General features: G+C 59.0%; 1 protein-coding gene across 24 annotated transcripts in view; it reads right to left on the bottom strand.

Annotated features, from left to right (window-relative positions):
* Positions 1-22,690, bottom strand: part of TNS1 (tensin 1) — a 214,409-nt gene that overhangs the window by 24,883 nt on the left and 166,836 nt on the right. For 12 of the 24 annotated variants that reach the window (XM_070070213.1, XM_051848188.2, XM_070070216.1 and 9 more), the window contains 7 exons: positions 18,402-19,979; positions 13,017-13,103; positions 8,633-8,829; positions 7,605-7,680; positions 2,596-2,688; positions 1,520-1,543; positions 1,024-1,056 (listed from right to left, as the gene is read on the bottom strand). In XM_070070213.1, coding sequence (XP_069926314.1) covers positions 1,024-1,056; positions 1,520-1,543; positions 2,596-2,688; positions 7,605-7,680; positions 8,633-8,829; positions 13,017-13,103; positions 18,402-19,979 — 2,088 coding nt within the window. The remainder of the gene's footprint in view (positions 1-1,023; positions 1,057-1,519; positions 1,544-2,595; positions 2,689-7,604; positions 7,681-8,632; positions 8,830-13,016; positions 13,104-18,401; positions 19,980-22,690) is intronic. The other 12 variants (XM_051848186.2, XM_070070217.1, XM_051848190.2 and 9 more) reach the window with 9 other exon arrangements.

The following is a 22,690-nucleotide window of genomic DNA, read 5'->3' as shown; positions in this document are numbered from 1 at the left end:
CCCTTGCCCTGGAGAGCATCAACCAGGCACAAGGAGAGCTGAGAGCCCACTGCGTGGTCGGCACCTGAAGGCCAGGAAGGCTGGCTCAGCTTGCTCTACACACCTCTCCCAGATTCACTGCCCTGCTGGGGGGGCCAGCAGTCTTGCCTGCAGCCTGGGGAGGAGCAGGGAGGGGCTTGGCTGGCAGACGGAACACGCTGCGGCCCACTGGGTTGCCTTGTTCAGCAACCCCAGGCAGCCTGATGGAGCTCAGGCTCAGGCAAGGCCTCTGGGGTGCTCCAACCATCTCGCCTGGGTGACGGTGGTGGCTGCAGCCAGGCACAGGCCATGCCCATGCTGGGGGCAGAAATCAAGGTGCTGAGCGTAGAGCCAAGGTGGAAGGGGCCACATAAGACAGGGCCCAGGTGGGAAGTCAGGGCACCCGGCCAGTCAGCTCTGGAGGGGACAATCCCTCCTGGGGGAGAAGCGGATGCTCGTGCCCAGCACCAACACCCAGGGACCCTGGCTGGCACCAATCTGTGACCAGAGCAGGGCGAGGTAGGGTGAGGGGCGATGTCCCCTTCGGGGACGTCCGCCACACTGGGGCCATTTCCAATGCTGTGCACTCTACAGTGCACAGGGCAGCTCCCTCTCCCGCCCCCACGGAAGTGTCAAGTTCAAAGGCTGAGACCCTGTGCAGAGACGCACGGGGGATGGGGAACACGAGCCCCTTCCTGTCCCCTCTGTGCGTGGCCGCACACCCGGCAGGATTGGCGCCAATGTCGCCATTTGTGTCAACAAGGTGGCAGCGGCGCCTGGACTCCGGCCGCGCCTGACCCAGTGCCCAGCGGCTGCAAACTCCCCAGGCGGGACTCGGGTGCTGCCCAGGGTGATATCTCATCGCCAGGGCGCGGGGACAGGAAGGCTATGCGTCTGGTCACTTGAGACCTGGTCAGAAAGGGGAGCTGTCCTGAGCCAGCCTTGCCAGGGGCCAGCCATCGCCAGACCCAGGGGGCGGAGTGGCCGCCGCCAGCCTGCACTTACCTTCCGGGAGCTTGGCCACCACTTTGCCTTCATCTTCCTCCGAGGGAAGATGAAAAGAGAGGTGGAAGGAAGGAGAGGCAGGACAGAGGGGCGGGAGATGGAGATGGCAGGAGAGCCCGAGGAGAAAGAAAGAGAGAGAGAGAGATTAACAAGGATTGCTTCACAGGAAAGAGACTTCGCTGAGAAAGGGGGAAGTGGGAGCTGGAGGGAGGCTTGGGAAGAGCCCATGGAGGGGGGCTGAGGTCCCTCTCTATGGGACCCTGGGGCTGTGACACACATGGGACTGGTGCTCGGGAGACTGGACCTTTCGCAGCCCTGGCGTGGAGGCTCCTGTAAGCCCAGCCTCAAGCAGGAGTGCGCTGGCTGGTGAGAGGCAGCCCCCAGCCCCCGCCACTTGCTGGTGACTCAGTGCCCCGGTCATGCCGACCCCTCCTGAATGGGAGGCTGTGCCCGGCGTGTGGTTGCATGGTCACACGTGCATGCAGTGCCCTCCTACCTGGCCGCATCAGCCTCCTGGGGACTAAGGGAAAAAGGTACAGGTGACCCCAAGAGCCCCAGCCCAGCCCCGGACTCCAGGGATCAGCATTCCAGGCCCAGTTGGCTCCAAATCACCACTGAGGGCCAGGGGCCCCTCACACCCTCCTTGCACAGGCACAGTGGGAGTTGGGGCCTGCAGAGGAGATGCTGGAGGGCATGACCCCGGGTGGCCGTCCATGGTGGAGGACGAACCTCTCCCCAGAAGGTGCAGGCTGTGTTACTGCGGGGAGGCTGGGGACAGCCCGGGGCCCAGCAGCAGAGTCCAGTGCTACCAGTGCCACAGGGCGGATGAGGGGACAAGCAGAGCCAGGGGACAGGTCAGGAGCCTGGGGCACCAGGGACCTTCAACAAGCAGGGAGACCCCAAGTGGAGGGTGAGAGGGTCAAGGGGGCAGCAGACAGTGGTGTCTGCTGCTGCACCAAGAGTTCCTTAGGCAAGAGTCAGAGTGCCCAGTGAGGCCAGGAGGGCCCCTGGCTTGACCGTGGCCGGGCCTTGACATCTCAGGGATGCTCAGACCTGGACTAGCTGGGCTACGAGTGGGACCCTGGCAAAGGGCATGTGTGTGCACATGTGTGCATGTGTGCAACTGAGTGCATGTGTGTAGGTGCGTATTCATGTGTGTGCACGTGTGTGCATGTATAATGTGTGCAGGTGTGTATGTGTGCTCAAGTGTGTATGCACTGTGTGCACATGTGTGCATGTGCACACAAGTGCCTGAACACTGGAGACAGGGGGGTAGCCAGGCTGCTAGCAAAGAATGAGCAACCCCAGGGACACTGAAGCCAGGCCCCCAATCTCTGAATCACAGGAGCCTGGGAGTGGCACTGACCCCACAAGTCAACAGGCAGGAAGGCAGCAAAGGGACCGGTCACTCCAAGTCCTGTAGAGGGTCCCACCCAGGCCTGAGCACAGTGCAGGCTCCGAGCCCAATGGCCACCTCTTCTCCCACACTGGGTGCTTTGCTGTGAGACTCTGAGCACAGAGACCTCCTTCCCCCACCGCACCCCACCTCCTGCAGCCCCGCCAGTCACTCACCACCTGTGGGGTGCAATAGGATGTCCGCAGGGTTGTGGGGTTTCAGGCCCAGAGCAGACAGGGGCGTCTTGGCCAGACCTGGAGGGGAGCGCACTGTGCCGGGAAGAAGATGAGGATGCGAGCGTGAGACAGGTGGGGGCAGCAGCCGGCACACGCCCCCACGAGGGACCAGCCCCGGAGCTCCCGCTGCCCTCTCCTGCTTCTGTTCTGCCCATGGTGCAGCAGTTGAGAGAACCCAGGGGAAGAGTCGGGAGCAACACCCTTGTCCTGGCCCTGTCCCCAACCTTGAGAGAATCATCTCTACTCCTGGGCTCTCTGTGTCCCACTCCAGCTCCTGTCCATCACCAAGGTGCACGGGACACAGGCAGCTCCTGGGATGTCCTCGACTTCCCCTCACTATTCCATCTTCCTCCTCTTCTCCCATGCCCATCCCCTACACACACACACACACACACACACACACACTGTAAAACCATGCACCTGGGTGGACTTGGAAGAGAACAGAAGAGAGTGGGTCCTCTGCAGCCACAACCCACACAAAGGACAGAGGGAAAAGAGCCACAGACTAGACCACGCCCACCTTGACCCACGTGTATGCGAATCCCACGAGGAAAGACCCTCTCAGGGTGCACCTCTGCAGCCCCACGTCAGGGCTGTGGAAGGAGAAGCAGTCGCCATGCCCTGCCAAGGGCACCCTCTCCCTGTGCTTGCCTCGGGCTCCTCCCAAGCCACCCATCTGGGTTACCAGTGTCATGTAACACGCAAGGTCACAGAGGGCTGTCCCTCAGCTTTTGCCCATCAGCCAAGGACGTGGTTTAATGCCCAGTCACGAGCTGTCTCGGTGGCAGCTGCCATGTTTCCTAACACGCCTCAGAGAAGTACAGAAACGAGCCCTGTGCCTCCTGCCAGGGAACTCAGGGAAACTCCTTGCCTGCACAGCAGCCTCCACCATCCTGCCCTGACCCCTGGCCCCCATGAGCCACACAGAAGCTCCATGGCCCTCTCTGGGCCATCCTGCTTCACACCCCCAAAAGACACTGAGACCCACAGGAAGTGAACAACAAAATACAATCTTGCAATGCAGGCAACACAGCTAACCGTGCATGTGCAGGTGTGCGCACACGGGCCCGTGGGACGAGTGGGATATCACACGGGTGCAGATGGGGGACAGGCCCGGCACTCCAGCCTCACCCTCATGGACAAACACAACACAGGGGACACATTCTTACAAACACACAGCTCAGGTCTGGGCAGGCCCAGGCCTGTGCGTCTCTGCCTTGCCTCCCTCCCTCTCTCTCTCTAACGTTTGATTTTAACTTTGGTTGGCACCCATAACGATACATGTGTCTGGGGTATAGTGCGATGTTTACATACAGGTATAATGATCAAATCAGAGCAGTTAACATTTCCTGGGGGAAGAACAGTCAGAAGCTTCTCTTCTGTTTTGAAACACACACTACCTTCTAGCAGCCATAGTCCCCTGCTATGCAACGGACCAGGGCTTCCCCCTGTGTAAACACCCACACAGCCCAAAGCAATCACACACTCAGTGCATTCCCTCTCAGCATACCAGTGGCCCGGAATACCAACGACAACGAAACAGGGCTGAACTTCACAAGGAACCATGAGAGGCCACAAAGCAACTGCGAACAAACGTAGCAGAACTCGGAGGCATCACACGGCCTGACTCTAAAACACACCACAAAGCTCTCACAACCACAGCAGTGTGGTGCTGGCATGCAAACAGATGCATGGATCAGTGGGAGAGAGTTAAGAACACAGAAATGAACGGTGCATTTACAGCCAGCTGATTTCTGGCATAAACGCCAAGAACACATATTGGAGAAAGGACAGCCTCTTCAATAAACGGTGCTGGGAAAACTAGGGCCAGTTGTGATGTAGCAAGTTAAGCTGATACCAGCATCCCATACCGGCACTTGTTCAAGTCCCAGCTGCTCCACTTCCGATCCAGCTCCCTGTTAATGGCCTGGGAAAAGCAGCAGCACGTGGCCCAGGTGCTTGAGCCTCTGACATCCACATGGGAGACCCAGATGGAGTTCTAGGTTCTTGGCTTCAGCCTGGCCCAGCCCCAACCATTGTGCCCATTCAGGCAGTGAATCAGTAGATCTAAGCTCTCTCCTTCTCTCTCTCTCTCTCTCTCTCTCTCTCTCTCTCTCTCTCTCTCTTTCTGTAACCCTGCCTTTCAAATAAAATAAACCTTTGTTTAAAAAACTAAAGTCACATGCAGAAGAATAAAGCTAGGCCTTCCCGCTATCATCTCTCACCCCTTCTCTCTTGGGGTGCACACACACACACACACACACCAAGCTTCCATTTCCACCGCCTCCACTCGGCCCACGCCCCATTATGGGCCTTGCTCACAGACACTTCTCAGCATTCATCAAATGAATGGACGGTTGGGCATCATTAATTACGAAAGCATGAGCCCAGCCTAGAGACTGCTGTCCGTGGCATAACCACTGTGCTGCTTCAGCCCTCAAGTCCACACGTGCATGCCCAACAGGCACAGCAGAGACGGGGACCTGGGCAAGGAGGTGGAAGGGGGCCAGAGGATGAGCAGTGGCGGTGGCCTCTCTCGGTTCCCCCTGCCCTGCCTCCAGCTGCCCGGTACCAGGCAGCATGGCCCTTCTGCTGAGACAGATGAGGGGGTGGCACTGAAGCCGGGCAGCCTGCTGCTTCCTCGGGGAAAATTCCTTGCATTTCTCCGCCTTCCATCCTTGACCCCAGCCCTGTGCACTGGTGAAACCTCGGCTTCTCCTTCTCCCTGAGGCACTCGTGTTTGGCCAGCAGCGGGGAGAGAAGGCAGCAGAACCCAACTCCAGCATAGGCTGGATGCCTTCCACCGCAAAGAGGCTCATGTCCAACCCCTGGCCATCTGGACCCCACGGCGAATGGGGGCAGGCGTGAAGGTCAAGGTTAACACCTAGGAGAGTCCATCAAGTAATCAAAGGCCACCGAGTTGGCTCTTGAGTGGCTTCCTCCCGGCTCGCACCGCCCAGCAGAGCAGCTGTGAGCCTCATGTGGGTCCCAAGCATGTAGTGTAGCCAACCTGAACTGACGTGAGCAAAATACACACATTTCATGACCAAAAAACCCACAAAATACCTCACTTTTATACTGATTACATGATGAAATAATACTTTCTAGGAAAATACATTAATTTCATCAGTCCCTTTTCATATTTTTTTGTTTTGTTTTTGACAGGAAGAATTAGACAGTGAGAGAGAGAGAGAGACAGAGAAAGGTCTTCCTTTTCCGTTGGTTCACCCCCAAAATGGCCGCCACGGCTGGCGCGCTGCAGCCAGTGCGCTGTGCCGATCCAAAGCCAGGAGTCAGGTGCTTCCTTCTGGTTTCCCATGCGGGTGCAGGGCCCAAGCACCTGGGCCACCCTCCACTGCACTCCTGGGCCACAGCAGAGAGCTGGACTGGAAGAGGAGCAACCAGGACAGAAGCCGGCGCCCCAACCGGGACTAGAATCCAGGGTGCCGGCACCGCAGGCGGAGGATTAGCCTAGTGAGCACATCTCTTTAATTTAATTTAAAATAATCTAATGTAAATCAATTTAATTAACTCAATCTAAATTGATTTGATTAACTTAATTTGAATTTGATTAAAATTAATTTAAATTTTAAATTAAAATTTTTTTTCACATTTTTTAAAAAGTTGTAAAATAGATTGGGTCAGTACTGTGGTTTAGTAGGCTAAGCCTCCACCTGCAGTGCTGGCATCCCATATGGGCACCAGTTTGAGTCCCCGCTGCTCCATTTCTGATCCAGCTCTCTGCTATGGCCTGGGAAAGCAGTGGAAGATGGCCCAAGTCCTTGGGCCCCTGTACCCACATGGGAGACCTGGAAGAAGCTCCTGGTTCATGGCTTCGGCCTGGCCCAGCCTGGCTGTTGTGGCCATCTGGGGGCTGAACCAGCGGATGGAAGATCTCTCTCTTTCTTCCTCTCTCTCTCTGACTTTCAAATAAATAAATAAATCTTTTTTAAAAATACATTACTTAAATAAACATCTCCCATGTCCTGTTGTGCTTTTTAGCACGGCTACTTGTGAAGTTGAAATGACAGCGCTGCTCCTGTCCCTTTCCACCGGGCACTGCCATTCTATGGACTGTCCATGGTATCCCGGGGCCACCGATCGGTTACAACTGCAGCCCCCCCACGCACCCACGATGGCCACTGTTACAAGCCCTGCTGGTCCCCGGGCCAGGCCGTCTCATTCCTCCTGTGCCCCCCCGGGATGTACAGCCAGCTCCATCATCACTGGGGCAAATGGACAGCTCAGGCCCCGCCCAGCCAACCCCAGCATCCCCAGTCTCCTCTTCCTCTGCTGCCCGGGCCCCTACCTGGGACCCTGTGTCCCTCGTGGCTTGGTGTGTCTTCATCACCGCATTCCCCCACAACTACCTCCTCCTGGCTTTTCTGCTATAAAAGGGGACACGGCCTCCACTTCGGGACATTGGGGTATTTTTTTGAGTGGACATGTCTCCTACCCATTGGGGACTGGCCTCTCGGGTGAGTGCATGGGGGCTGCAGATTAAAAGCTCTGCCTGGGAGGCCAAGGATGCATGACAGGGGGGTTCTGCCAGCCTAAGGGTCCCGGGCCTTTCTTTCCTTGGTGGGAGCTAAATGGGACACCTGAAATGGAAGAGAGTGCCTGGATGCAGACAAGAAAGGGGCTCCCAAACAAAGTCAAGGTCAAGGGATGGGGCATCTTTGGGGTTAGAAATCAACAGTCTGAACAAGCAGGAAAACTCCATGGGAACCTTTGTCAGTTGGCCTGCATCCTAAGACCCATAGATGTGTGAGCCTGGCCCAGGAGCAGTGCAAGAGAAGTGGGGTGGAAGGGAAGGTTAATGACGCATGAAGAGGAGAAAGCTCCCAACCTCTCCAGCCCACCCCCAAATCTAGGGCACTCACACGGGCCAGGGTGGAGATGAGAGGCAAGAGAGGATGGGGGAAGCCAAGCTTAGCAGGTGCTCTTACCCCCGCTGGGCGGTGTGCTGGTCGGGGACGATGCCTCCAGCTCCTCGAAGGCCTCCTTGTAGCTGTGCAGGTGGGGCTGTAGGAGAACAGGGGGCAGCAGGGTGGGGGAGCCTGAGATGCAGGGGTCTCTGCTTCCCATGCCCAGGGCCTGAGGACAGTAAGGTACGACCCCTGGCCGATGGCTCCCTGCTGTTCTCACAGGGCAGCGGCCGCAGGAAGAGCCCCAACAACTCCCTGTAGCTGAGAGAGTTAGGAATGGCTAGCAGCAGGGCCGTGGTCAAGTCCAGGCAGAGCTTGGGAGCACCTGCCTTGGAAATATTTCACTCCAGAGCCAAAGAGAAGAGACTGGGTCTTGCCAGAAGGTAGGAGAGAAAAGTTGGCCACAGCGGCCAGATTCCTGGGACTTTAAGCCAATGCAATACCTCCTTCCAGGTGGCCTCTGGGCCACCTGCAGCAGAATCTCCCAGGGTGAGCTTTTAAATGCAGATTCCTGGGAGCCACCCCAAGGATTCCCGAGTCACAGGCACTGGGCGTGGGAATCTACAAGTCTGACAAACTCCCCAGGGGTTGTCATGCATGCCAAAGTTAGGGACCCTCTGCCTCCAACTACTGAAATGTCTCAGAAATATAAGCATTCCGGAAAGAAAAGTAAAACTCCTAAGAAATCCCCCTTATCCAGAAAGGGCTCAAAACCCTTTTGTCGGTCTATAGGACCTGGTTTGGGGTCTAGAGATCGTGCCCATCTACGACATCCCGAGGATCCTCACCATCCTACTAAGGGAGCCTCTCGAGGAATCAAGGGAATTTCAACTTCAGTATTAATGTAAGAAATGCGGGAGGGGCCATAAAAGTTATTTAAGGAAGAGAAGGGGTCCAAATTCCACACCCAGGAAAGACCATGGGTGGCGATGCAGGGAGGGAAGAACTCCTATATTTATTGATAGTGCCAAGTTGAAGGTCAAGTTCCTGGAGACAGAAGGAGGGCTCCACGGCCCTCTGGGGCCCCAGGCTGCAGCTCCAGGACTCACCTCCTTGGGCCGCCCTCCAGGATTGAGAGCGATAGTAAGAGCCAGCTCGGGGGAGACACACTGGACGGGGGAGCGCACCCCGGGGCTCCGGGGGGATGTGGCTTCTGGAGACTGGTTCTCGTACTGTCCATCGCTGGCTGCCCGCCTCCGGAGCGGGGCAATGGGTTCTGCAGGCTGCTTCTCCCGAGCCTGCACGCCTGGGAGGAACGGCAGATCGTGCGGGAAACCATCAGCATGAGCCCCCCAGAGAAGGCAGCAGCTCTCAACGCCTCCTCCCTTGCCCTCCTGGGCCCAACTCTGCTCACACTCGGGGCTCCCTCTGCAGGGCAGGGATCTGCTCAGACCCGACAAGAATCCCTACTGCACGCAGGGCTGGGGCCCAGAGCACAAAGGCCTGACACAAGAAACAGATGTCAGCTCCTTCCAGCCCTTAGAGGCAGAGGCCCGAGCTTCCAGACAAGGGAGGGAAGCTGGAGGGGAGAGCGCGTCTCCAAGGCAACTGCATCAACCAACAGCAACACCAAGCCCCGGGGAAGAACTTTTGGAAAGAGCTGAATTGCATCATTTTGCAAATGGTGTGTCCAGGAAGAAACAAAGAAATGACTCAGCCTTGTCTTGGGGGTCTCTGGGGTCCTCTGGCTTCCCTTCGGGTTCCCGGGCCTTTCCCCCAGAGCATTCTGAGACCTATTGCCAGCCTGCCTCATCCCAGGACCCTTTGCCTCTCCTCCCATTGCATCACCACTACCACCAAAGACGGTCAAGGGTCCTGCCTGCTCCCGCCCCCCCCCCCCCCCCGACTGAAGGGCAGGCAGAGGGGAGTCAAGAGCTCCATCTGCTTTTCTGCACTTCCCCTCCCACAGGCCAGGGGTGTGAACCTCACCCTGCTTCCTGCCCACTCCCTCTTCCCACAGCTGGGCTGGGCACGGAATCCATTGCCTCATTGAGCTGCCTTCCAGAATCCCAGAAAACACACATTTCCTGGGTCCCCAGGGCCAAGACCCAGCCCAAACGCTGGGCTCCCAGCCCCAACAATCTTCTAGCGGAAAGACTTTCAACTTTCCTGCCTTCACTCCCACCAGGACTTACCGAAGGTCTCAGGCCACAAGGGGCTGTGCCCCTGAACACATACCCCATTGCTCACGCGTGAGCATGCGCACGCGCACACCCACACACACACCGTCAGTCCCCCACTTGTGCCAGTTCAGCCAAGTAAAATTCACCCTCAGCCTAGTGACTCATCCTCCACCGTCCACAGCTGCCACAAATGGTGCCTGTCATGAAGGCTCTGTGCCTGTCACAAGCAACAGGCTTCCGGCAGTCCAGACTAAGGGTGGACACACACACAGGCTCTCAGAGACACGGCCTTATACCTGCCCGGCTGCCCACCTGGCACAGCGCTGCACAACCAAGTGAACCCTGGGTGGGCACACACCTCACTGCCACCCATAAACCACTCTGCTTTCAGCCACCAGGCCCTCAGCCGCCAAGAGCCCTGCTTGCCACCATAGCAGAGGGGAGGAAGGAGGCTGTGGCTTTGAAAGGGCGGAGCAAGGCAACCCCCTGCAACTCCACAGCAGCCCCTGGCTCCCCTGCACCACTCAGGCCTCCTGGGCAGCTTGGAGCAGAGCCACTGTGGTTTTGTTCTTTGCAAAAATCTCAGAGAAAAACAGACGTAGCCACTGATTTTCTAAGAATATCATGACAAAGGAGGTCCACAGGGGAGAGGCTGTCGAGGTCTGGCATTGAGTTCAGCCCCAAGGTCAAAGAAATGCAGCAGCAGGGCGGGTCTCGGATCCGGGCTCACCCGCCCGGCAGCTTCCGACTGGCAGATCCTGTTGCCTTTTCAAGGGCTGGCATGCTCCCTGTTGGGGGTCTGCCATTTGCACTGGAGACCTGGGTTTGCTTCCTTGGGAGCCTGGAGTCACCCCCTGCAACCTGCTCAGAGCAGCCTCTATGTCAAAGAGGCCCCAGGCGGTTACAGCAGCCCAGGAGTCAGGGCTGCCCACAGGCACGGCTCGCTCACATTAGAGGACTGGGCCCACGGCGGTCATCTACCTGCCTCCCGATCCCCAGCACACAGGTGCACAGTGGCGTGCTGACCAGAAACAGGGGAGTGACCGCCACAGAGCTAGGGGGCCGCAGGGTACAGCTTCCCTCTGCCAGAGAGGAAAGACCCCCACATTCCACTCCCACAGGGCCAGCCCCTCCCCTGTGGAGCACCCCATGGCACCAGCGGCCAGTCAGGGCCACTCACATTCTTCTAACACAGTGTCCCACTGTTGTCGCCCTTGGCAGGCCCAGAGCAGCCCCCAAGTGCCTGGATAGCCATGTTCCCGCTCTCTGTGTCTCTCCATAGGCGGGAAGAGGGGCACAGCGGAGGGCAGAGAAGAGAGCCCCATTGTTCCCCTGCCAAGTGGGGACGTCTGGACACAAGCAGCCAGCCAGCGCCAGACAGAGGACAGCCTCTCCTCGTCCCAGATGCCAGCCACGATAGAACCAGGCCTACCCCTCCACCCCGGACTAGGTCTCCTCTCTGTGACTCCTACACACACACACACACACACACACACGCACATGCACACGGGCAGAGGCAGGTGCGCACTCTCTCCTCTCACATGCACACACACACACACACACATGCACAGCCTGGACCCCACAGGAACGTCTGCAGGACCCTGGGACAGCTGCTGGGGTATTCAGTGGGGCCACAGTGAGCCCCTGCCTTCCTCAGCAGGACACACATGGCCAGAGGAAGCCAATGGAGACAGACAGGATGTGGGCAAGGGTGTTCAGGCCACCCTCCCATCCAGGCAGAGTGAGGAGACTGAGAAGGAGTGGGGCACTGTGGCAAGAAGAGGCCTTTCAGGCCGCACACACACATATGTACACATGTGTGTGCAAACACATGCACGCACACATGCACACCGGCCATTCTGGGAGCTATAGCCCTAACACACAAAACTCTTTGGCACAGCCCTGCTGCTCCCCACCCCCAGGTCACATGGACAAAGCTCCTGGGGTCAGGCTGCAGCATAGGCCTCCCCAAAACCCCCAAACTGGCCACCTCCACGCCCACAGACCCAGCTCTTCTTTCCAGCCTTCCGATTTCCAAAAGCCTGGGTTCCTCAGCTCCAGGTGGCCAGGCTGGGTGTCCAACTGCACGCCTGGGGCTCCGCAGCGAGGGCATCCGGGTGGAAGGCCACCTGCTGGGCCAGGGCACCAGAAAGCCACACGGCGGCAACCACACCAGCAGCCCTAGGGCAAGCCATGCCAGCTCCCTCGGGGCAGGCCCACGACCCCAAAACCTGCCCAAATCCCCAGGGCCGGCTGGCCACTGCACTCCCCACCACTGGGCCGAGGACAGGGCAGGAGGCAAGAGAGGAGGAGGAGAGGAGCAGTCTGCTAGAGCCATCTCCCCACCAGCCATGGACTGGGAGAAGGTGGTCCCTGGGTTCTAGGAGTTGCCTTCGGGAATCCACAGTTCCCACCACTCCTGAGCCTTTTTCCCAGTGCTGTTCATGGCCATGGCACCATCTTCGCCCTGCCCCTGGCCTCCAGGCTCAGAAGAGCAGGGGGAGGCAAAAAAAGTCCACAGGCTCACATGTCCACGAGGCTAGGGATGGATGACAGAGGACTGCTCCATCCACAGCTCAAGTACATGACCATAGCTAAAGGGCCCAGCATGTCTGGGGATGGCCAATGCACCGGGCAGACACACAAGGCAGGGCCGCCACCTCTCATTTCACAAACTGGGAAATCGAGCTCCGAGGAGTTAAGACTAGCTCAAGTCACAGAAGCAGTTACAGGCAGGGCCAGGACCAACACCAGAGCTTCTGCCTCTCAGCCGCGGGTGCTCAGATGAGATGGGGCCGGGGCCGGGGCCGGGGCGGGGCCGGAGGCGGCACTCCGTTCCCAGGGTGTGCCCAGGAACCAGCCCAACAGCAGGTGATGGGGAAGCCGCTGTCTGTCTCATGCCCAGGCTCCTGTTGAGACCTGGCTCTGCAGCTGGGTGGCCTGGTCAGTGGCCAGAGGGCTGGACTCCCCAGAGCCCTCACTGAGACCCTCATAGCCATGGCCTGCCTCTCCATGGGGGGCCCTGGAAGTTGTGCCAGACCCTGTTCCCAGCAGGCAAGGCCAAGGCTAGAAGCATCAGGCCTGTGTTCATGCAGAAAGGAGAGCGAGAGGAGGGGAGGCAGTGAGACGGCCAGCGTGAGTGCAGAGAGAGGAGGGGGCGGTCAGAAAAGCAGGAGAGGGGGGTGGGAAAGAAGCAGCAAGGGGGAAAGGGGAGAGAGGAGGCAGGCAGGGCAGGCAAGGGGATGGCAGGAAAGAGGAACTGGGAGCTATGGGGAGGCCCAAGGAAGGATGGGTCGGGAGAGGAACCCACCAGTGAGGGAGGCAGATCGGAGCCGGTGAAGAGGAGGGGGCCGGAAGCTGCCACTCTGCCCCATGCCCTGCAGCCTGGCGTTGTATGCTGCCCACCCCCACCCCCACCCCAGGGGAGCCGGCAGGGAGGAGACAGCAGGTGGGAGGGGCAGCACCCCACCAATGGCACAGGGGACAGGCAGACACGGGACACACGGAGGACACATGGCACGAGGCATTCAACAGGACGAAACAAAACAAAAACAAAGAAAAAAAAATCACGGTTAGTCGGTGCTCCGGATCTGGGGTTTGGTCGCACACGGGCGGGAGATGGGAGGGTCTCTGACAGGAAGAGAGAGTGGGTCCAGGGTCTCACTTCTCCAAATGGCAGGCGGACGGGGAGCAGGGGTCCGCTGCCACCTCTTCTCTAAGCACCAAGAGGAGGAATACGGCGCTGCTCTGGGACCCAGAGGCCTAGTCCTGTGAACCCCACACCTGCTCCTCCGCTAGGGCACTTGCCGCATCTGATCCGGTGGGGGCCCTGCCAGTCCCAAAAGTCACACCCCGACCCTCAAGCGTCTCTCAGGCCTTTGCTGTTTGGTCACGGCCACCTGGGCCATCCTCTTGCCGGGGCTCCCCTCCCCCTTCGCTGCCCTGCCCAGAGCTCCTGGGCACCACCAGAAAAATCCTTAGAATGGAGCTGCGGGACGCACTCGGGGCACCTGCCATGCCGTCCTTCCTCTCACTCTTGCTGATGCCTCCCAGCCCCCGCCTTCACCCCCAAGGGCCACAGGCATGGCCAACACTCACCCTGTCCTGACTCCTCACCCGACATCACCCAGGGCCGTGCTTTGCGTGGCTTCCGTGGGCTGACAGCTCCCTCGTGTCTGAGTCCAGCCTCTCTCCTGAGACCCCCAGTGCATGTGTCCAGCTTCTCCACTGTTGCGTGGCCATCGCAAACCCAACCCGTCCACGATCACACTTCGTGACTCCCTTGAAGTCTCCTCTTCCCAGATCCTTAAGCACCTTAAGGTGGCTGGAGACCCAAAAGGCATCCCTGGCTTCTCTCCTCTCTCACCTTCATGTCTGGTTGGTTCCACCTCCCAAATTTCTAAGCGCACTCTGAGCACTGCTCCCATCTCCACGGCTGCCACCTGACCGCTAACAGTGGCCTCCTCCCCGGTCTCCCTCCTCCCACCCTGGCTGCTCCGATCCTTTTAAAACAAATCAGATGATGTCACTCATCAGCCTAAATCTTTCTTAAGGCTTCTCGCACCACACAAAACAACAGCCAAAGTTCTTAGGACCACCTACAGAACCTTCTGCAAGCTGGCACCCATTTCTGCTACCTTGCTGATGCCGTACCCCACTATACTCCCCTCACACACTCTGCTCTAGCCATACCAAACACACCCCTGCCCCAGGACCTTTGCACTGGCTGCTCCCGATGATGCCTTCCCTCTCCACTCAGTGAAGCCATCCCCTCCCCCCACACTTCACAGCCTGTCCTCTTCGGCCTCATCGCCCACCTGACACACTGCACAGGCGCGTGCTTACTGGTGTAGTGTCCATCTCTGCCATGAGGGCAAGGATGCAAGGACTTTCACCTGTCTTACCACCATTCTCCCAGAGCTCACACTAGCAAGTAGCCCAGATGGGAAGTGCGTGTTGAATGAATGAGTGAACTCGCCTTGAGCTCACCTCCTATTTCTATAATGAAATGCAAAAAAAAAAAAAAAAAAAGTCTCAAAGCTTGACACCAGTATTTACCCACATCTTTACCCATCATCCTTCATTCTTATTTCGGGAAGAGGAAGCTCACCTCCTGCTTGAGCCGAAAAGGTGCCCCTGGGCTCCAAGCCTATCTCTAACCTCCTGGGGGACCCTGTCCTATCAATCTCTTTCTCTCTCTCTCTCTCTCCTTCCTCCCCTTCCATTAATCTTCTCCCTCTCCCTCTCCTGTACCTAAAACCACCCTGGTGGCTCAGATCCTTACAGAAAGTTCCCGACCTCTTCCTGCCCTCTTCAGCTGCCCGTCCTCTTATCACAGAAGCCCTCGCCAGAGCCGCCAGGCTCCTCACTGCTTCTCACCTGCCCTCAGCCCCTCCCCATCCGGTTCGTGTCACCAGCACACTACTGAAATTGCACCTCTGAAGACCACAGGGCCACCTCGCCGGCCAGCCCAGTGACCCTCTCAGACCCCACCTCACTATCTCTCCACCCTGACCCTGCTCGCCTCCAGGACCCTGGACACCTCCCAGGACCCCGGACTGTGCTGGCTTCTGTGATGGCACAGTCACCACCCTGACACTACTCACCTCCCAGGACCCTGGACTGTGCTGGCCACTGTGATGGCACAGTCACCACCCTGACCACTCACTCCCAGTCCCCTCACTCTCAGCCTCCACTTCCACTCGTGGTCATTCCATCCTGTGTTCTCATCTCCTCCATGTCCAGAGCTTTAACCTTCACCTGTGCCAATGACCGCCCACTCCACGGTGTGTCTCACTCCTTCAGTTCCAGTTCCAGGGGCTCACCTGCCTTGCACACATCTCTCCAGCTGGAGCTGCACTGCAATGTCAGGTGCAACTTAGCCAGCACTGCGCTCCACCTTCTACCACATGGGGTACTCCCAAGGAACCACTGCTTTGCTCCTATCCCTGGAGCCAGCCCCAGAGCACATTCAAGGTCTCCCTCTCCTTCACCTACTACAGCCCTGCAATTTCTCAGTGCATTGGTTCTACTCCCATTTCTTCTTCTTCACTCCCATGGACAGCCCCTGAATTTGGTCCCCCTCAGCAAGGCTACCTATCAAGCTCCTAGCATCTCCCAGCCCAATACCTCTCCTGTCTTGCAACCTTCCAGCTCAGACCCACCTAATCTGCAGCTCTGGGCAGGGCGCATCGCCCTGACCAAAACACACGGCTGCCGGCTAGAACTCAGCCTCTGTCCTTGGTATCTAAGACCGTGCAGAGACAGATCCCATGCTACCTTTTCTGAGTCTCCCTCTCACAGCCTCCATGATATCCTTAATCCACTCACTGCTCTTCACCCAACCACCCGCCAAGGCTGGGCTTCCAACCACACTCCAGCCTCTCCAGCTGATGGCAATCAACCCACTTCTCACCCAGAACTCTCTCCATGCCTCTCAGATTACAAATGACTTCATTGCAAAGCTCTCATTCTTTCTCCCCCTACTGAACTTTAGACTCCTTAAGGATAAGATCCGTATCTGATTTCCAACATGCACTGAAGTCTCCACCTCTGAAGTCACCCAAGATCAGCGCAGTCACAGAAGCAGGAACACGAGATAACTCATTTGGACTGTGCGGCTGACTCCTATTTCCTTTTCTTGTCTTATTACACTGGCGAGGACTTCCAACTCAATGCTACATGATAGTGGTGATAACAGGCGTCCTTATTTTGTCCCTGCACAAGAAAGGGTGACATCTGCTAGAGGTTTCTGGTGCCTACCCTTCATCAAGTTAAGAAAACTGCCATCCCTACCTTCTCTGAAGTCTAATCAAATGAGACATGAAGGGTGGTTGCGTGGAAGTGGAATGAACCAGGGACATGGGACTGAGGGACAGAGACTAGCCAAGGAGCCAAAGGCACACACAAAGGAGGAACGTCAGGAGACAGAGGTCCTCCTGCAGACCTGGGCCTCCCGAGTTACTCATCTCAACAGCTTGTCTTGCAGCAGCTTCCTGAGGCAGAAAGTAGGATGAGCAGAAAGAGGTGGAACTAGAAGTCAGCCTCCCTGGCTCCCAAGCTGATATACCTACTGCTCCCACCCGAGTGCGCCTATATAAGGACCTGGAGGGCGCTATGCAAACAAGACTGCTAACATCACAGAGTCTGCTCACAACGTGCATGGACCCCGAGGGCGAGCTCACAGCCGTGGGAACCAAATCGTACTGCCCACCCCCCTCCCCTGCAAGATCTCACTCCTTCTCCTGACTGCAGGATGAGATGTTAACAGGGTAAGAGAACGGGGACACTATGCCCACAATACCCTCCCCTTCCTGGGAGGCTACAGGATGGATGCTGATGATCAAGACCTCAGTGGCTGGTAGCTAAGAAAAGGCTGAGGGGAGATCCACTACAAGGCGGGCAGTCCCCCGGGTCCACGGGGCTGTGGCTTCCTCCTGCGCCGGCTCCACAGAGCTACATGGAAGGGGTCCCATAGGGTGAGGGATTTCCTCTGCTCCTTGCAGACAAGAGGATTCCCTGAACCCTGCCCCGTGCCAGGCTACAGCACCATTGTCCTCTGGTCCTCCGTCCCCACTTAGTAAAACACTGGGAGGAGAGTTAGATTCCCAGGAATTCAGGTAGCTGCAGCCCCTCCCCTGGACAAAACCTAGAGGGAGATGGGCTGTGCTGCTGCAGCAACCAGTGAGTGTCATGTCCTCAGCTCGGCCCCCACCTCCACTCTCCACCTCTCCCCCTGCCCCGCCCCAGTCTGCTTCCCTCTCCCCCCTGCCGTGGTCAGTGTTGGAGGAAGCACAGCAGTGACTGCCGATTGCCCTGGTGCAAACATTCCTACTGCCACCTGCAAGTCACCAACGGTGGAAGGGCAGGCTGGGCCCACTCTGGAGTCCAGCAGCAGGGCACCCATGCCCCACACCCAGCTGGCCTGCCCCGAGCTGCTTCCCCAAGCCCACGGCCCCTCCCTGCCTGCAGCTGGCACGGTGACTCAGCTTCTCTTATATTTAGGAAAAGGGCGGAGGGCACAGCCAGCTGTCCAGGCTCCCCCTGTCCCCCCGCGGAGCTCTCAGCACCCCGTCAGCAGAGGGGCTGGGCACAGGGCCTTCCTGGCTGCACAGTCTCTCCCCCGCTGCCCCACCCCGGCTTCTCCACAACAAACTGCACACACAGCCTTGCACACCCAGCGTGGCTGAGGCACGGGGCAGGAAGGGAGGGAGCGCCACAGCTGTCAGCCCCAGCTCGGACCTGGTCAGGCTGCCTCCGCTCCCGTGATGGGTCCACTGCCTCTCCTCGCAGCAGAAAGATGGGCTCATGCTCTGCTGGGCTGAGCGCTTCACCACCTCCAGGAAGCCTACCCTGACTGCCCTAGGTGGTATGCTATGCTTTCCCACAATCTGTTAGACTTATCTGTCCATGGACCTGTCCCCAGTACCAGACAGTACACTCCTTAAGGGAGGGCCTGACAGACAGCAGTGTCAGAATCTCAGTGCCGGGCTTGATGCCCACCACACAGGGAAGGCAGGAAGGGGTGGCAGGGTGCATGCTTCGGAGAGCCCCTTCCCCAAGCCAAGGCAGCGCCTGCCGTGGGGGTCCCTGCTGAGTTTGTGCTTCTCCCCAGAAAGACCAACCAAGACCAAGAAGGGAGGGGAGGAGGGGGCTCAGGAGGGGCGACTGGGGACTGCTGGCCCAAGACTCTTACCTGCCACCCGGTGGGCCACCAGCCCGCCCAGGTTCAGCGGCTCCTCCTCTGGTGTTCGCGAGGGGTCTGCAGGGGCTTCCTTTGGCGGGAGCTGAGCCTGACCAGTGAGGCCAGGGAGAGAGACCGGGGGCTGCTGAGGTCTGCAGACGCCACCGGCGTTTGGAAGGAAGGCAGACGAGGAGGAGGAGGAGGAGGCTGGACTCTTTGGACGGAAACCCTGGCCAGGTCCAGCCGCATACGGCTGATAATCATAAGGGGAGTGAGACCTTCCAGGGGGCACAGGCTCCAGCGAGGCCTGGGCGAGGGGCTCGGGGCTTCCTAGGGAACGCCCACTCGGGATGTAGCCAGACCTGGACTGCGTGAGCGGGTGGGACTGGCGGGAGGAGAGTGGAGAAGCCCCCGGCCAGGCCCCAGGGACGCTCTGGGACTTGTGCAGGGGGGCGGCGGCAGAGGCCGGCTCGAGGTCCAACATGAGCATGTTGAGTGCTTCGATGGACTGCTCGATCTCCCGCTGGGAAGCCGCCCTCGGGAACTCAGGGATGCTGGGGGCGGAGGTCTCCGCTGGCGGCTGGGGGCTGGGCCTGCTGGCCACGAGGCCGTCCTGCTGGCGAGCAGGTGGGTGAGGTGGCTGCTGCTGCTGCTGCTGCTGCTGCTGCTGCTGCTGCTGCTGCTGCTGCCATGAATTCAGACCCCTCTGCACGGCCTCCCGGCTGCTGCCCCCACGGGCTGGAGCTGGGGGAAGCTGGGGCTCGGCTTCCGGAAAGGACTGAGAGCGGAACACACTGCTAGGGTCGTGGCCGTAGTGGGACGTGGTCACCGGCTGTGACCAGGCCGGGTGGGGGCCGTCCCGCTGGAAGCCGGCGAACCCCTCCTGGGCGGAGTAGGAGGGCCGCACAGGGGCCGCATGGCCAGCAGGGGCAGGCGCCACCCGACTGGCAGACTCATACGGGTAGCCTCCACCATTGACCACGGGTTCCCCAGGGTAGGGCTTGTCCAGGCCATTGGTCAGGGGCGTCAGGGCCTCCGGGTAGCCCCCCTCACTGGTGTTGGTGACCCCATCCAGGGAGGAGAGTGTGCCCATGCTGCCCACGCTGTGCCCGTCCTGGTTGGGCAGCTCATCGTCCAGGATGTCCGTCTCCCGCTCAGAGGCCAGGGCCCCACCGTTGACATGGACCTGGGCCGGGACCACGTGGCGGCCAGCGGCGGGGGCGGCCGGACCCCCGGCCGGGCGGGACCGGAGCTGCTGGATGTGGTACATGACGCCTGGCTTCTCTCGCTCCAAGCCGAAGCCACTGAGCAGACGATCGAGCTCCCGTTTCTCCTGGGGACTCAGGGTCGCGGGCGCGCCGGGGGCCCCGGGCGCAGGCCCGGGCTCATCGGTCTTGTCGGTCTTGGTGGAGGCTGTGGAGTTGCCGGAGTCGCTGCTCACAGACAGCGTGTGCTCCACGTGGTTGGGGGTGGCAGACAGGACGGGGCGTGTGGCATTGATGGCCCCGGTGCTGCCGTGCAGGGAGTCCTTTTTCTTCACCTTGGCATACAGGCTCCCGTCCAGCGGCCCTTGCATGTGTCCCACCACCTCTGCAGGGAGACGGCGGGGGGGAGACACAGACAGCAGAGGTCAGCGCAAGGCCAAGACTCAGCGAGGGCCCCACTCCCCACCGATGACCACCTCTTTTCCTGCTCCTAGGGTGGGGCCTCTCCCTCAGGCCCAGGGGTAGAGCCCTCACCAGCACCAGGCTCCAGGACCTGAGACTGAGCAAGGACAGGGTTCTAGGGACAAACTGCCCCAGTTCCAAGCCCAGCAGTGTCATAGGGTGCTGGGCACAGAAAAGTGCATTCCTCTCGGGGTCTCAGTTTTCTCACCTGTGCAATGGGGCTAATAATGGAATCAGGCTGAGCCCTCGGTACTCAAGGAACACAAACTTCAAATTGAGATGAGCTGATGACCGTCGTGTGCCGAGATCACTACCGAGGGAAAGGTCAACAGCTGGGAGCCCTAACCCTGACCTCCTCGGTGACATTCATTCCTGAGTGACGGTACCCACGGCATTACCGGACTTCCCTCCCGGGTGAGAGGCGGGAGAGGTAGGCGTCGCCTCGAGTGCCCACGGAGGCGTGAGTGTGGAGACCCGGAGCTTCCCGGAGCACAGGGAAGCAGGAGCACAGGAAGGGACCCCCCTCCGGCCAAGGTGAGGGGTGCAGATAAAGAGACTTAAGACGGGTCTAGGACTTGAGCCTCTACAGCTGCATTCTGGCTCAGCATCATGAATTTTCTAGAAACATCCAAACAATGCCATTCATCCCACCCACTACCGCATTTCCAGAGGTCTCTCCTAGTTCCTCCCCTAGCACTGCCCACTCCTCATGGACCCCTACCCAGCACCAGGGAGCCCCACCCACACCACACCCCAAGAGGGGAGCAGGACCGCCAGATGAGCGGCCAGATCCCCACAGCACCCCAAGTGCAGCCCCCTGTGCCAGAGGGGCTCTCTTTCCCTCTGCATGAGGGAGACCAGGTGGGGCGCTGGGTCAGAGCTCAGGACCCAGGAGGTGGGGCCAGCACAGGGGCAGAGGTTCTCATCAAGGAGGGGGTTGTTTGTCTGCAGGCCCTCCAGGGACCCCCGGGGGGCTCGGCTTTCTCTGAGAGGAAAAAGTGAGCGCTGGGTGGCTGGGAGCCAAAGGGCTGACTCAGGAATGAAGAACTTGCCCCGCCTGGCAAAGCGCTGTGACTCCACAGCCCATACAGTCAGCAGCCCAGCCTCAGGCCCCAGCACCACAAGAACACACGCACGCACACCCAAAAGCCCCGCCCCGCCCCACGCTCCAGTCCAGGCAACTGGTTGGCAAGGGGAGAAATCCCCTCCCGAGGCAGCTGCAGCTCCAGCCCAGACCCCAGCAGCCACACACAGCCAGACACAAAGACGGCCGAGGCTCACACGCCAATCGGAAGTCCCCCACATCAGAAACGCCCAGACACATGCCCTCGCAAGGTGCCATACAACACCCAGAACGGGAGTGCAGTACAGACATGGGGACCTCCACAGCCGCAGCCACACAGGAGGCCTACGCCTGGCAGCCAGGCGGTTCTGTGCCTGTTATACAGATGGATACACTGAGGCTGAGAGGCCAGCAAGTGCATCTACAAACACATGCCCCTGATGCAGCCAGGATTTGAGATCAGAACTAATTCCCTTCAAAGACCATGTAGTTGTTCTTATGTAACTCATCACACACAAACACACACAGAGAGAGAGAGAGAGAGAGAGAGAGAGGGAGAGAGAGAGACTAGAATAAGCACATCAAAGACAGGAACACCTCAAAATAAATACTGAGATTGAAAGCCACAGACATTTCAGAAAATATAAATGGGCAACCATGCCCAAGGCTGAGCCCTTAGGCCAGAAGTGGCAGCCTCTAAAAATAAACACTCCAACAGAAGTGGCCAACAGCAAGCCATCAGATGACCACAACACAGGAACATGCTGATCCACACACACACCCCACAGGCTGCCCAAGCGATGTCACCCTCGAGCGGGCACAGCGGCGTCCCCTGCACCCCCAGGGGCCGTGCTCTGAATTCCCCAGAACCACTCTCTGCCCCAGGTTTCCCTGAGGCTTTGGAACCTCAGCCAGCAGCTGCCCTCAGTGCCCGGGGCCGGAGAGCTACAGTGGTTCACAGGTCAGGGGCTGGTCAGGACTGGACAGGCCTCTGGCTGAGACATGTTCTGAATCCCCCCTGCCCCTGTGCCTGGGCCCCTCATGGCTGCTGAGATGCAGGCCCAGGCCCGGCCTCCTCTTCTGGTCCCCTGTCATCATTTCCATAGGGGTCCAAGCCACAGGATGGGGCTATGTCCTTCATACCATGGCTTTCCAAAGACCTGGGCCACAGCTACACTGGCTGCTTCCGGAGGGGAAGGTACCAAAGACAGCACCTGTCCTCATCCACTGAGACACCTCTGGGGCTGGGTCTCTGAAGGACCCAGGCCCACAAACCAGAGGACAGGAACTGAAGAGCTGGCTCTCCTCCTCTCTGGGCCTACGAAGCTGAAGGCCTAGACCCAGGCCCACTGTGCAGTCTGCAAGGTCTCTCCTGGACCAGGGGGCCCCTTGATCCCCCGCATCTCCCAGTCCACACCCACGTGAGGTGGGAAGACTGCCCTGCGGTGTCCAACGGCTGCCCCACTCACATCGAGATGCAGACACGAGAGCCACCAGGCGCCACCCCACTGGGAAGCACGCAGGTCCACTCCAGCATCTCACCAGAGTTCCACGAGAAGGGGACTCAGGGA

Source organism: Oryctolagus cuniculus, chromosome 3 (genome assembly GCF_964237555.1).
Source record: "Oryctolagus cuniculus chromosome 3, mOryCun1.1, whole genome shotgun sequence".
Lineage (NCBI taxonomy): Eukaryota > Metazoa > Chordata > Mammalia > Lagomorpha > Leporidae > Oryctolagus > Oryctolagus cuniculus.
Note: the sequence above shows the minus strand (reverse complement) of the source record. Positions and strands in the feature narration are given on the sequence as shown.